Below are 15,350 nucleotides of genomic sequence, written 5' to 3'. Positions count from 1 at the left end.
CGCCTGCACACACAGATATCCCCCTAAAATAGCTAAAACTAAAAACAAACTAAAAACTACTTCCAAAAATATTCAGCTTTGATATTAATGAGTTTTTGGGGTTCATTGAGAACATGGTTGTTGTTCAATAATAAAATTAATCCTCAAAAATACAACTTGCCTAATAATTCTGCACTCCCTGTATATAGGAAAACAATGTGTTTTCCCCATTTAAGTACATTTATAGGGGAATGTGTCTATAAGCAAAGTTTATGTAGGTTTCAATAAATACTTCAGCTCAGGCAAGCACTGATTAATTAATTCACCGATTGTTTTATATTAATCTATTTTTTGAAATGTAGTCTAAAACAACTAAGCAGGAACTAGAGTCCAGCAGGAAGGTTTTCCAGGCCAGCATATCAGTTTTCCATTGCCATGATCTATTCACTATAATTTGTTAAAAGTGTTTATATGATCACAGATCTTTTTCATGTCCTGGTGAACTTGATATAGCAATACATTGGAAAATGTGTCTTTTTGGCCAATTTGCAAGATGGTAAAGTCTTACTGGTGGTCGGTATCAGTGGAGACAGACATGAGTAGCGTGTAGACTTAAAGATGGAGGTGGAACATGGAAACTTGTCAGCACATTGAACAATGCAGACATTTACTATTGCTATTAACTCTTTCTTTTAACAAATCAAATAAAACCTTATTTGTTTTATACTGTTCTGTTGGCTGCAGTGTTGGAGTTCAAGATGAACGTTTATATAGAAACATAGAATGTGACAGCGGATAGCCCATCTAGTCTGCCCAATTTTCTAAATAATCTCATTAGTCCCTGGCCTTATCTTATAGTTAGGATAGCATTATGTCTATCCCACACATGCTTATTAAACTCCTTCACTGTGTTAACCTCTACCACTTCAGCTGTAAGGCTCTTCCATGCATCCACTACCCTCTCATTAAAGTAATACTTCCTAATATTATTTTTAAACCTTTGCCCCTCTAATTTAAGACTGTCCTTTTGTTGTGGTAGTTTTTCTTCTTTTAAATATAGTCTCCTCCTTTACTTTGTTGATTCCCTTTATGTATTTAAATGTGTCTATCATATCCCCCTGTCTTCTCTTTCCTCCAAGCTATACATGTTAAGATCCTTTAACCTTTCCTTGTAAGTTTTATCATGCAATCTATGAACCAGTTTAGTAGCCGTTTAGTAGCCCTTCAGTTTAGTAGCCCTTCTCTGAACTCTAAAGTATACATATCTTTCTGGAGATAAGGTCTCTAGAACTGCTTACAATACTCCAAGTGAGGTCTCACCAGTGTTCTGTACAATGGCACGAGCACTTCCCTCTTTCTACTGCTAATACCTCTCCCTATACAACCAAGCATTCTGCTAGCATTTCCTGCTGCTCTATTACATTGTCTTCCTACCTTTAAAGGACCTCTCTAGGCACCCAGACCACTTCAGCTTAATGAAGTGGTCTGGGTGCCTGGTCCCTCTAGGATTAACCCTTTTTTTTATAAACATAGCAGTTTCAGAGAAACTGATATGTTTATACTGAGGGTTAATCCAGCCTCCAGAGCCTCTAGTGGCTGTCTCATTGACAGCCGCTAGAGGAGCTTGCGTGCTTCTCACTGTGAAAATCACAGTGAGAAGACACCAGCGTCCATAGGAAAGCCTAAATGCTTTCCTATGCGACCGGCTGAATGTGTGCGCGGCTCCTGGCGCGCATGTGCATTCAGCCGATGACGTCGCGAGGAAGGAGGAGAGGAGGAGGAAAGCTCCCTGCCCGGCGCTGGAGAAAGGTAAGTGTTTAACCCCTTCCTCTCTCCAGAGCCCGGCGGGAGGGAGTCCCTGAGGTTGGGGGCACCCTCAGGGCACTATAGTGCCAGGAAAACGAGTATGTTTTTCTGGCACTATAGTGGTCCTTTAAGTCATCAGAAATAATCACCCCTAAATCCCTTTCCTCAGATGTTGAGGTTTGGACAAACATTCTATACTCTGCCCTTGCGTTTTTACATCCAAGATGCATCATCTTGCACCTTTTCATATTAAATTTCAGCTGCCACAGCTCTGAACATTTTTCTAATTTACCTAAATCACTTGCTATTTGGCTTATCCCTCCTGGAACAGCAACCCTGCTACATATCTTAGTATCATTCATCAGCAAAAATACATACCTTACCATCAAGACCTTCTGCAATATCACCAATAAAAATATTAAAGAGAATGGGTCCATGGATCCATGAGGTGCCCCACTGGTAACAAGCCCATGCTTCGAATATACTCCATTGACTACAACCCTCTGTTGCCTGTCACTCAGCCACTGCCTTACCCATTAAACAATATTGGAATCCAAACTTAAAGATTGCAGTTTATTGATAAGTCTTCTATGTGGAACAGTGTCAAAAGCCTTACTGAAACCTGAAATGTGTCCTCCAGTTTTGAACATTGAATTTTACAACAAGAATAAAAATTGGCCATTAGCTGAAAATTATGGATTGTTCCCACCTCTAATGCTACCGTTAGAGGTAAGAACAATTAGTTCCAGGGAACATGTATTTAATTTAGTGTTTTACTTTGTCATTGGCTTTGCTTTTTTTCAGTGGCCACTGTAATTAAATGAATATATTGGTTTGTTTTTGTCCAGGTTCGGATTTTCACGTACTTGATTGGAAGAGAAGCTGCTTTTGCTGATAATCTTAAGTGGATGGCTTGCGCTAATAAAGGTAAATTTATTCACGTAATCTTAAATTATTTTCCATTTTGTTACATACTTTGTTAAATATTTTAACGCCTCTAAAATATTATCTTGCATGTGTAATGCAGCCTGTCACTAACTGGTCAGTATGCCAAAAAAAATCTGAAGGACATGAAAAAGAAGAGCAATTATTTTATCAGCAGGAGAATTTGAAGGCTTAAAACAGGGGTGCCCAAAAGGTATATCGCCAGATGTTGCAAACTACAACTCGCGTGATGCTTTGCATGCCTTTGCATGTCTTTAGAATGACAAAGCATCATGGAAGTTGTAGTTTTAAAACATCTGGGGGTCTACTTTTGGGCACCCCTGGTTTAAAACATCACATGAAAATTCTCAAAGGATGAAGACTTGCCTAGTGATGTACTATAAATTGGTTGGTTCACACATGGATCTAATAGCTGTGGAATTTACACCAGAAAATGGGTGATTGTACATGTTTCAACTCCATCTACTGAATGGGTTAAGGTGTTGAGTTTTTTGCTGGAGTGACTTATCTCTGTTAGTTTCAATTATTTTCTGACTTTTGACAGGTAATAGATCATGTTTTTGTATAACTGCAATTTCTCCAGAAAAAATATATTTTTGGCTAGTAAATGGACCCCATTGTGGTAAAAAAATTTGTAGCCAACTTAAAGATTCACCTACCTATTTATCAGGATTTTCTGTGTGCATCTCCCACTCCTGCTATTTATTTTTCTTCCAAAAGCAACACTGAACGATATAACCTTGTACCATCAGTATTGAATGCAATGCTATCTTTAGAACAAATTAGAAAGCACAATGTAGAAATAAAATTTCCTGTTTCTGATGTGACACTATTTTGCATTTATATGAAACCGAAACTTAAAATTAAGTTGCCTTCCTGTGACTATGTATTTTCAGATTCGAACCATATAACCACAGTGCAGTCAAGGTTGTTCATTTGTTTCCCGTATATATCAGCAACTTGCAGCCATGTTGTCTACAGTGAATTGGAGCATTCACTGTGTCTTTAAGCAAATGCTATATAATAGCAGATCTAATATCCTCCTCAGCTCAGCAACTCTGCTGCAGTGTGCACGGCGAGTGGGTGGGCTGAACATGCTGCTGTCTAACAGGTCACTGGCCCTAAAATCAATTTTACTTGAGGTTCATTTCCCTCTTGAATGAACAGGGCCATTTATGGCGGTTTGCAAGCATTGCCGCTTCAGTGAGCAGTGGACAGCCTTGTCCTTGTCTGGCAATAGATCACAGGGTAGTATTCCCTCTATCTTGCAAATTTTTTTATAGCCCGAGTTTCTAATGTGGAAATTGGAAGACCTTGCGCGCACGTTTCCCCATTTACATTTGATGCAGAAGTAGGACGTATCTACTGGGAAAAGGGTGCTTAATGACGCATGGCGGCAGCCCATTTTAAATACATTAAAACAATCAAGAGCAAAAATTCCCAGTAGAGTCTCTGCTGAAATTGACATTCTGTTTTTCTGACAACTGAACTAAGAATACTTTTGAAAGTTAAATGACAGGATTAGGAGATTTTTTTTTTTTTTTTTTAATCAGATCTTTAATTGAACGCTCAGAGAAACAAAGCCTGCGACAAGTCTAGTGTAATCAGTGGCCGACTTTTTACAGCATCAGTTCAATTTATAAATGGATTACAAACTGCGAAATACAGATGTTTATAGGACTTTGTATTCTGTCAAGGAATGAAGGGTATATTTGGGCAATCATGGCATTATATTTATCTTCAGATAGGTTAAATATGTGTAAACATATTTGTTCAGTTAGATTAAAATGGAGCGGTCCATAAAATTGAGTTTTTACATGAATCAGTCAAAAAATATTATTTAATCTGACCATGTTATTGTAAAATACACAGTAAAAATAACTTGAGATCTGCAAAGTCTCCTAAATGGAACTGGGCTATATTCTATATCTAGAAACAGGGTGGGCAATAAACTGGTGCATGCTGGAAATAAATTGTTTCGGCTGGACCAAGTCACCCAAAAAAATAAAATAAAATCAGGACTGCACAATATATACATAATATGAATTAAACTTATACACAGAGAGTAAATTCAGCTCAGCCATATATCGATAAGGATTGGCAGAATCTTGGCACCAAAAACTATTGGTCACTACTCACTTAATCTGTGAATAAAGTCAACATATAGCGGCTGTCCCATTGTTAGCAATAGTCTTTTTTTTCCATCAATAGTTTCTTATTTTGGCGCCGTTGGCAGAACTCTGAATCATGCTCATCCATTGCTTCATGATTAGTCTGTGTGGCAATTCAGAAATCTGGAATTCAGATGATCATCTGATCGGCCCGAATTAGGACAATTTGCAGTTTGTAAGTAAACAAATCTCCAAGGCAACCTTTTAGCATGGGTGCCAAAGTAAAACTTTTAAGTCTCTTAAGCCCTGTTTTTTCAAGTTGCTTTTATGTATCTTGAGGTATTCAACTTGTATTTTGTTTGGGTGCGGTGGATGCTTTTTAAGGTTCTCCATGTGTGTGGGCTGTATTATGTGTTATGTCTGTCTTATTATGTGAGTGTATATGTGCTGTAGATAGTGTTGTGTATGCATTGTTCTTTGTGGTATTCTGTGTATGGTAGGGTTTATTTGCATGTTTTTTATGTGTAAATGTGAGCCATTTCTGATATTATGTGTGTAGCTGTGTGTTATGGGAGCTGCTTGTTGAGTTGTATATGTGTACGTTGTTGGTATCCTGATGTGTTATGTATGTGTGTGCCTGTTTGTAGCATTTATATGTGTGTGTGCCTGGTATTATGTGTGTGTGTGAACTGTTTAAGGTATTTGTGTGTGGGTATGTGTTGCGGTCACCGGCCCGCCGAGCCTCACGGTCGTGCCCGACCGGCACGACCGCTCCGACTACACGAGCTTACCTGCTCGTCGGCGAGCCGGGAACCGCGCGTGTAGTTCTTCCGGGCATCACGCCCGAATCCAATATGGCGCCGACCACGTGGTCGCGTCTATGGATAGCCCCGCCCCCGAGAATTATACTAACGTGTGCGTGACGTCACGACGTCAACGCACACGCACGTTCTGGGGTCAGAGGTCGCCCTCTGACCAATCATAGCTTAGAGAGGGGTATTTAAACCCCTAATTCACCCTAGTACTTTGCCATGTCGTGGTTTCAGTTTCCTGGTTTCCTGAAAGTGCTAATTCCGTGTTTTTGATTTCCTGGTATCCTGATCCTTGGCGTTTCCCTGGTTATTCTGATCTCTGGTTTCCCTGACTTGGCTTGTCTTATCGGTATTGAGTATTTCTGGCTTCCTTGACCTCGGCTTTCCCTTTGACCATTCTCTGTCTCTAGCGTATTAGTCCGGCCATTCTAAGGTCCGGTTTACGCTCTGTCCTGTTATTTTTCCTTTTCTGACTTATGTATATGTTTACATAGATTCTGCGTGCTGGACCACATTACTAGTCGTGACAGTATGGGTCCACATGATGTGTGAAGTTCATGGTTTACTTGTGTGCAGTGGCGTACTAAGGGGGGGCGGGAGGACGGCCCGCCCCGGGTGCCACTGACCAGGGGGGTGCCATGTCTTCCAGTGTCATGTGTCACCCACCATCATTACTCTGCGCACAGCCGCAGCATCTGTGGCCAGCCCGGCGGGACTTACTTCTTCTATGAGGAGGAGGGGGCGGAGTGTCGCACACACTCAGAGAGGAGAGACTACACCAGACACAGTGCCTCCTGTCCTGCCCCGGACAAGTAAGCTTACGGGAACGGGAACCGGCCCACCAACCTGAGTGGAAGAGAGTAGGTGACACTCTTCCCTCCCCACATACTAGCAGGCAACAGACCCCACCATGATAACGGCCCAGCCCCATACACGGACGCATGGGGGACATACCGACTAAGCCCGAAACACATCTAACTTCAGCATTGGGAACACTGTTTATTCCCAGTCTAGGGAAGTGATTAACAAGGCAGTAAGTGCCAGTTGTTCATTGGCCACCTAAACTATTTGCATAGCCTAATTCCCTCACTGACATCTGTTATGTGCAATCAGGTTAAGGACTAACCGAACCCGACGGCCACACACACTCAACCCTCGCACGACTATAATAACAGTGGGTTAGCCCAATGTACATCACACACACCACACGACACATAAGCTTGCCGCTGGATGGTCAACCTGGCCACCCACAACCATAGGTCATTTTACAGGCGTACCAGAAACTGATGTTACCTAACCGAAACGCCTACAGTACTATGTTACTTGATTTTATTATATTATATTTCATGTCTTAATTTATGGTTAGCCAGAGGTCTTTTCCTTGTTTGAACTTTACAATATGTAATAGCCAGTCACTGCACAACTTCTAACTATGACTCACTACCTACCGTAATACCTGATAACAGGACTAGTATGACCATGTTTACCTAACAAAATGTGCAATTCAATCATATGTTGTTACACTAAATATCTTGTTATGCCTGCTGCTGCTGTTGTGGCACTGCAGGCTAATATGTTAACCTCCTTGCATAACAAAAATAAAGAATTAAAAAAAAAAGGGGTGTGGATTAATTAAAGAGGGGGTGTGGATTAAATAAAGAGGGGGTTGATTGATTAATTAATGTGGGTGTGGATTAATTAATGGGGGTGTGGATTAATTAAATGGGGTGTGGATTAATTAAAGGGGGGTGGATTAATTAAAGGGGTGTGGATTAATTAAAGAGGGGGGAATTAAAGAGGGGGTGGATTAATTAATGGGGGTGTGGATTAATTAGGGGGGTGGATTAATTAAAGGGGTGTGGAATAATTAAAGGGGGTGTGGATTAATTAAAGGGGGTTGCAGCGCGGGGTATGTTTATTTAGGGGGTAGGTTTAATTAAAGGGGGGGTGCAGGGTTTTTTTTAATTAAGGGGGTTGCAGTATTTTATAAATTAAGGGAGGATATGCACTGCAGATTTTTGTTTTTATTAAGGGGGTGTGCACTGTGCAGGGTTTTTATTAAGGGGGTGTGCATGTTTTTTGTTAGGGGGTTGTGCAAGTTTTTGTTTTTTATTTAGGGGGTGTGCAGGGTTTTTATTAAGGGGGTGTGCAGAGTGTTTTTTTATTAAGAGGGTTGTGCATGTTTTTTTATTAAGGGGGTGTGCAGGATTTTTTTAATTAAGGGGGGTTGTGCAGGTTTTTGTTTTTTATTAAGGGGGTGTGCAGCTTTTTTTTTTAATTAAGGGGGCTGTGCAGGGTTTTTATGTGTAGGGAGCGTATGAAATGTATGTGATCGGGGTGCAGGGTTTTTATTAAGAGGGTGTGCAGGTTTTTTTGTTATTAAGGGGGTGTGCAGGTTTTTTCTATTAAGGAGGTTGTGCATGTTTTTTTATTAAAGGGGTGTGCAGATTTTTTTTTTTATTAAGGGGGGTGTGCAGGGTTTTTATGTGTAGGGAGTGTATGAAATTTATGTGATCGGTGTGCAGGGTTTTTATATGAAGGGCGAAGGGCAGGGGTTTTCTAGGAGGGGCGAGACCAGGGGCTTTGTAGAAAGGGGCATGAGAGGAGTTTTCTAGAAGTTTCTCACCAGCCCCTTTCTACAAAAGCACTGGTCTTCCCCCTTCTACAAAAGTGGCGCATTTATACAAAACCCCTGGCCCCCTTCTACAAAACCTCTGCCCTAGCTGCTACATCTTTTGAACCCAAATCCCTTTCCTATGCTATTTCTAAGGATCAGCTCAATGAAGTGGTCTGGATGCCAGGTCCCTCTAGTTTTAACCCTGCAGCTGAAAACATATGTTTCACTGAGGGTTAATCCAGCCTCTAGAGGCTGTCTCACTGACGGCCGCTAGAGGCGCTTCCGCAATTCTCACTGTAAAACTCACCATGAGAAGACGCTGGACGTCCATAGGAAAGCATCGAGTAATGCTTTCCTATGGGCAGTTTGAATGCACACGCGGCTGTTGCCGCGCATGCGCATTCGGATCTGACGTCGGCAGAGGGAGGAGAGGTCACCAGCGCCGAGGGAGCCCGACGCTGGAGAAAGGTAAGTGGCTGAATGGTTTTTAAGGGGTTAAAACCCCTTCAGCCACTTACCTGTATCCAGCGCCGGGCTCCTTCGGCGCTGGTGACCTCTCCTCCCCCGCCGACGTCAGCTCCCGAGTGGAGTCCCGAGTCCATAGGAAAGCAAAAAATTGTGGGTGTTTTCTTACATTTTTATTATTGGGGGGGGGGAGGAGGGGGTGCCACACTCAGGATCCGCCCCGGGTGCCAAATGCTCTAGGTACACTGCTGCTTGTGTGCTCTCTTAAGTGTGTGTATGCGAGTTAATTGTAGTATTTGTAGTAAGGACTGCCTGTGGTGTTGCATGTTTATGGGAGCTGCTTGTGGTTCTCTACATGTTGGCTATGTTGTGTTCTGTATCTGTATTGTGCAAGATTTTGTGTGTTTGTGGTGGTCTGTGGTAATTCATATTAATGTGGTAGTGTTTAATTCATATAAATGTGGTAGTGTTGTGAAGGATTTATCAGTTCTGTTAAGAGGGGCACACTAAAGAAATAAACTTGATCTAAACTTATTTCCCCCTACATTCTTGCCTACATTTGGTCAGGAAGGAAAGCGTTAATTCTCAATCCCTGGTGATCAGGTGGTGGAACTTGTACTCTGCACCTTCTGTTGGTGAAGACCCCTTTTGGCTCTCAAACTGCTCTGGTGCATTACTAATATGTTATGTCGTACTGCAAAGCGCAGTACAAATGAGGGGTAATCCAAAGGCAGGGTTAGACAACAAGCAGAAGTCAGGGCTGGCAGCAAAATATCGTAATCGGTAAAGCAAGCAGAGGTCAGAGTCAAGGAAAACAGTCAGCAAAGTAACACACATCCAGCAGGAAAAACAAACAACCAAATCCTATGCTTCAGGCAGAGCTGGCTTTTACAGCCTCTTGATTAGAAGCAGTTGAGTCCAATTGGCAAGGGGCTGCAGGTGGATCAGCACTGCTCCATCCAGGAAAAGGAGTCAGGTAGCAGATTAATCCAGGCAGATACTGAACTCCTTAGTGGACAGCAAGGTAGAGAACCAGACTGGGATGCTGGAGCTGTGACAAAGGCCCCCACAAGGGATGACGTCCGAGCGCGAACAGACATGGCTTCAACTAGGGGATCCAGTTCAGGCTCAGACAGGGACTCCAGGTCTGAATAGACATCTGAATAATCAGGATCCGAGAGTGTTGAAATGCTTTGCAGGTTGTTCACATTATTGGAAATGGCAGTGGAGGCAATAAATGAAACCTCTGTGGTTGGAGCAATGACCACTTAAAGGGATGCAGTTCTGGTTTTTAGAGCCTGCTCAAAGGCGTCAAGGTCCTGCATGCAGACCACAGTTCAATTGAAGGCAAGTACACAGTCTGGGACCAGGGTCTCTGCGTTGGAACAGGAAAAGTTAGGAGAGACAGAGGCTGAGGATTTAAAGGTAGCCACAGCGGCCTCCTTTTGAGGCTGTAGAACAGGAGCAGGGTTAGCCAGGACCATGGTGGTGCCAATGGTCTGGTTAGGTGGTCTTTTCAGTCTGGTCGCATGCAGAGTCGTGCAACAGCAACAAAGGTCCATAGACTGCCATGGAGGACTTGCTGCATGGTGACACAGAGTCCCCACATGGCCATGTTTAGGGCGAGAAGAACATATTGGGCAATAGGTGATGTAGTGGCCTCCCTTGCCACAATAGAAGCAGAGGCCTTCGGTTCTCCTTCTGGCCTTTTTGTTTACAGAGAGAATGGCATTCAGTGTTCAAATCTGCATGTCCATGGTGGGTATAGGGGTGTAGGCCTCACCAGCAGGTTTGGAGCATTGATCGGGCAGAGTGTTAGTTTCAAATCGCTTCTGCCTTCTTTCTCTGAACTGGCAATCCAGCTGGGTGGCTAGCACCATTAACTTTTACAGGGAGGTTGAAACTCCCACTCATGCCAGTTCATCCTTCAGGGTTTCAGTTAACTTGATGCGGAATTCGTCCACCAAGGCAGTTTCATTGAGTCCAGTGTCTGATGACAAGCCATGGAACTCTGTGATGTAATTTTCCACAGGACGGCTTCCTTGTTTAAGGGAACGGAGAGAAGTCCGAGCTGTAGAGGCATGGAAAGGGTCCTCGTACAAGGATGTCATGGCTGTAGCAAAGGACTCCCGGGTTTCCCGAACAGGGTTTTTGGCATACAGCTGTTAATAAACCCAGGTCTTGTGTTGCCCGGATAACAGGGTGATGGCCGTTCTCACTTCAACAAAATCCATGGCATGAGTGTTGGGTTTAAGCAAACACAGGATTTCACAGTACGTAATAAAGGAGCGGAAGGTAGCCCTGTGACCAGTGAACCTTTCAGGCAAGGCAACATCAGGTTCAGGGGCATGGTTCTACTTTAAATCAGCATAGCCACGCTGCAATTCACTCACAGTCTGGGACAGGAGGGTCACTTGCAGTGTGAGGGTACTCAGAACATCATCTCTGCAGGCTCCATAGATTTGGTTGTTATGTCACGGTTTAACGGGAGTTGGAGCCCAGGTGCAGGAGATGGCACACAGAGGGAAAAACCAAAGCGCAGTACAGATTAGGAGTAATCCAAAGGCAGGGTCAGGCGAGAAACAGAAGTCAGGGCCATAAGCGAAATATCATAATTGGTAAAGCAAGCAGAGGTCAGAGTCCAGGAACACAGAGCTAGCTTTTACAGCCTGTTGATCAGAACAGCTGAGGCTAATTTACAAGGGGCTGCAGGTGGATCAGCACTGCTCCATCCAGGCAAACGAGTCAGGTAGCAGATGAATGCAGGCAGGGCGGCCACACCTTGCTGTCTGCAGGGTTCGGGGTGTACTGTGACAATGACTCACGCAACAATATGTGTGCCACGGCATCATTCAGTTGGGGAAGAAAGCATGACAACTGGATAATGAGTAAGAAGTGGTAGGGTGGGTAAATGTGACTTTGAGTCCAGGTTAATGTGCCTGAGTTGGTAATATGTGTAATTTAGTGGGGAGATGGATTTGACTTGGTGGGTGGCTATATGTGACTCTGTGAAGGAATGTGACTGAGCGAATACAGTTTGAGAGTATGTTACAGGTTGCAGTGCAGGTGATTGTCAAGAAATTGGTACTGGTAAGAAAGACAGGATATGTTGCCATACCGCAAAATGTAAATGAGTGCCAAAAATTAAGCAATAAGCCGGTCATGCGTCATGACATGGACACACGGAAACTGTGTCATCAAAATAGCTGGAAACCTGGTATTGCAAATGATGCCATTTTAGAGACATTTTTCCTTGATAAATATGGCTCATATGATGCTTAGGTGCAATTAGCAATTATACAAAGTTCAGTGTAGCAATCACCATAGATAAAAACCCTACATGCCTACTGATTGCTCAAACGATTGCTCCAGAATTAAAAAAACTGTATTATTGCCTATACTTTACAACATGTGACAATACATAATGTTCTAGCTGTAGCAATCTAAAACAGAATATCTGTTGCAACAATCATTTAAAACATTTGACACACAAGAGGCATAAAAAGGCAACACATTGTTTGATGAGGTCCTATCAGCAGAATCAAGCAAACTATCATTTAATGTGAGAATTGTTTAAATGACTAAGGAAGAAAATGCCATCATTATCTCTTGGAGGCAACAGACAGTAGAACACATTCGTTTTCATGTTTAATTACAATACAAACTCTCTAATAATTATCATTAGGAGTTTTTGTACACTCTTCTAAAACAGACCTTGTGGCTTTTCTGAGGAACTCCGTTTGGAATACATAGAAACATAGAAACATAGAAACATAGAATGTGACGGCAGATAAGAACCATTCGGCCCATCTAGTCTGCCCAGTTTTCTAAATACTTTCATTAGTCCCTGGCATTATCTTATAGTTAGGATAGCCTTATGCCTATCCCACACATGCTTAAACTCCTTTACTGTGTTAACCTCTACCACTTCAGCTGGAAGGCTATTCCATGCATCCACTACCCTCTCAGTAAAGTAATACTTCCTGATATTATTTTTAAACCTTTGTCCCTCTAATTTAAGACTATGTCCTCTTGTTGTGGTAGTTTTTCTTCTTTTAAATATAGTCTCCTCCTTTACTGTGTTGATTCCCTTTATGTATTTAAATGTTTCTATCATATCCCCCCTATCTCGTCTTTCCTCCAAGCTATACATGTTAAGATCCTTTAACCTTTCCTGGTAAGTTTTATCCTGCAATCCATGAACCCTTCTTTGAACTCTCTCTAAGGTATCAATATCCTTCTGAAGATAGGGTCTCCAGTACTGTGTACAGTACTCCAAGTGAGGTCTCACCAGTGTTCTGTACAATGGCATGAGCACTTCCCTCTTTCTACTGCTAATACCTCTCCCTATACAACCAAGCATTCTGCTAGCATTTCCTGCTGCTCTATTACATTGTCTGCCTACCTTTAAGTCATCAGAAATAATCACCCCTAAATCCCTTTCCTCAGATGTTGAGGTTAGGACTCTATCAAATATTCTGTACTCTGCCCTTGGGTTTTTACATCCAAGATGCATTATCTTGCACTTATCCACATTAAATGTCAGTTGCCACAACTCTGACCATTTTTCTAGTTTACCTAAATCATTTTCCAATTGGCTTATCCCTCCTGGAACATCAACCCTGTTACATATCTTAGTATCATCCGCAAAAAGACACACCTTACCATCAAGACCTTCTGCAATATCACTAATAAAAATATTAAAGAGAATGGGTCCAAGTACAGATCCCTGAGGTACCCCACTGGTGACAAGCCCAAGCTTCGAATATACTCCATTGACTACAACCCTCTGTTGCCTGTCGCTCAGCCACTGCCTTACCCATTCAACAATATTGGAATCCAAACTCAAAGATTGTAGTTTATTGATAAGCCTTCTATGTGCAACAGTGTCAAAAGCCTTACTGAAATCTAGGTAAGCAATGTCTACTGCACCACCCTGATCTATAATTTTAGTTACCCAATCAAAAAAATCAATAAGATTAGTTTGGCATGATCTCCCTGAAGTAAACCCATGTTGCCTCTGATCTTGAAATCCATGTGTTTTTAGATGTTCAACAATCCTATGCTTTAACATGGTTTCCATCACTTTCCCCACTACTGAAGTAAGGCTTACTGGCCTATAGTTGCCCGACTCCTCCCTATTACCTTTCTTGTGAATGGGCACAAGATTCGCTAACTTCCAATCTTCTGGGACTACTCCTGTTATCAATGATTGGTTAAATAAATCTGTTAATGGTTTTGCTAGTACACCACTAAGCTATTTTAATAGCTTTGGGTGTATTCCATCAGGTCCCATTGACTTATTTGTCTTTACTTTTGAGAGTTGAAATAGAACCTCTTCCTCTGTAAACTCACGTGTAATAAATGACTCATTTATCCTTTTTCTTAACTGAGGTCCCTTTCCTTCAAATACAAAACTCACACGCATTTTTTGTCCACTTTCTAAAGTAAAAGGGAAACTTCATGATGGAATCCCTTATTTAGATAATATACATGTCCAGCAGAAATGTTCCCAGGCTTCCCGATCTTTAACTGTTATTTTTATTGTAAAATGTGCAGATGGAATGATTAATTTTCTCTTGTTTTAACTCCTTCACTTTTTATAATTTATTTTCCGTATCCTCTATTCCTTCCACAAGTTGAAATTCAATACAAATCTTCACTAAAATTACATTAAAATAAGTTCAGCAGTAGTACATTTGTCTATGAGAATTTAATGTTCTCTCATACTGTGATACTGTTTATTGGATAGGTAGTTGAACCTTCAACTGCAGTTCCATCAAGTAGCCAATACTATGATTGGTATCACCCTACTGAATATTCTTTTATTTTTTTATATAAATAATATATCATATTGGTTGAGAATTACAATAGTGCATACATACTAACAATATTATTTTTCTATTAAATGTGAGCTTGTTTGTGACACAGAAGCTGAAGGCGAACTCAGTATTGGTCCCGTGTTTTCCATACCTTCTGAAATTTGCGCAAGGAGCCCAAAATCCTGTGGGACTTCTCTTCGTAGTCGCAGGTGTTTTGTAAAGAGTAAGAGATTGGTCATGTCGGAGGAGTCTCTGGAGACTTCCAATATTTGGCTAAATTAATTTTTGTTGCAACTAGAATATGTAAGATTGAGTGTTAATCCCATGTGTAGGGGAGCATGTCTAGGAAGAAAACCCTACTGAACATCAGTTCACAAGAGACTGAGAGAGATAAATTACATTACATTTATTGTACTTTACTTAGGGAGCCGCATTGCTTTTAAGTGTGTGTTTCAGGGAGAGAGAGAGATAGAGAGAGAGAGTGTTTTTCCTTTTTTTTCTTCTGCATTTTATTTATTTTTTTGAAGAGGGAGTGGAGGGAGGACGGTGACAGAGTGTGTGGCTGTTCAAGCCAGGTAGTCTGAATGCCAGGGTGTATCTCTGCTGCACTGTGACTTTGCTACAGTGATTCATTTTGTGTTTTTTAGTTTTCTGTAATTTAATTTAAATAAAAATTTAATCAAACAAAAGTAATCAAAGTGATTGAGGAAACTGGAAGCCATCATGTCGCTGCTGGTAGTACCACTACTAGCTCCTCCACCAGTACTAGTGTTAAGAGGCAGAGCACAGGTAG

At 41.8% G+C, this 15,350-nt stretch overlaps 1 protein-coding gene across 1 annotated transcript in view; it reads left to right on the top strand.

Moving 5' to 3' along the window:
* Nucleotides 1-15,350, top strand: part of CACNA2D3 (calcium voltage-gated channel auxiliary subunit alpha2delta 3) — an 868,261-nt gene that overhangs the window by 479,884 nt on the left and 373,027 nt on the right. Inside the window, exon 12 of the mRNA XM_063428162.1 lies at nt 2,634-2,712. Within this exon, the coding sequence (XP_063284232.1) occupies nt 2,634-2,712 (79 nt within the window). The remainder of the gene's footprint in view (nt 1-2,633; nt 2,713-15,350) is intronic.

This window comes from Pelobates fuscus, chromosome 7, assembly GCF_036172605.1.
Source record: "Pelobates fuscus isolate aPelFus1 chromosome 7, aPelFus1.pri, whole genome shotgun sequence".
In the NCBI taxonomy this organism is placed as follows: Eukaryota; Metazoa; Chordata; class Amphibia; order Anura; family Pelobatidae; genus Pelobates; species Pelobates fuscus.
Note: the sequence above shows the minus strand (reverse complement) of the source record. Positions and strands in the feature narration are given on the sequence as shown.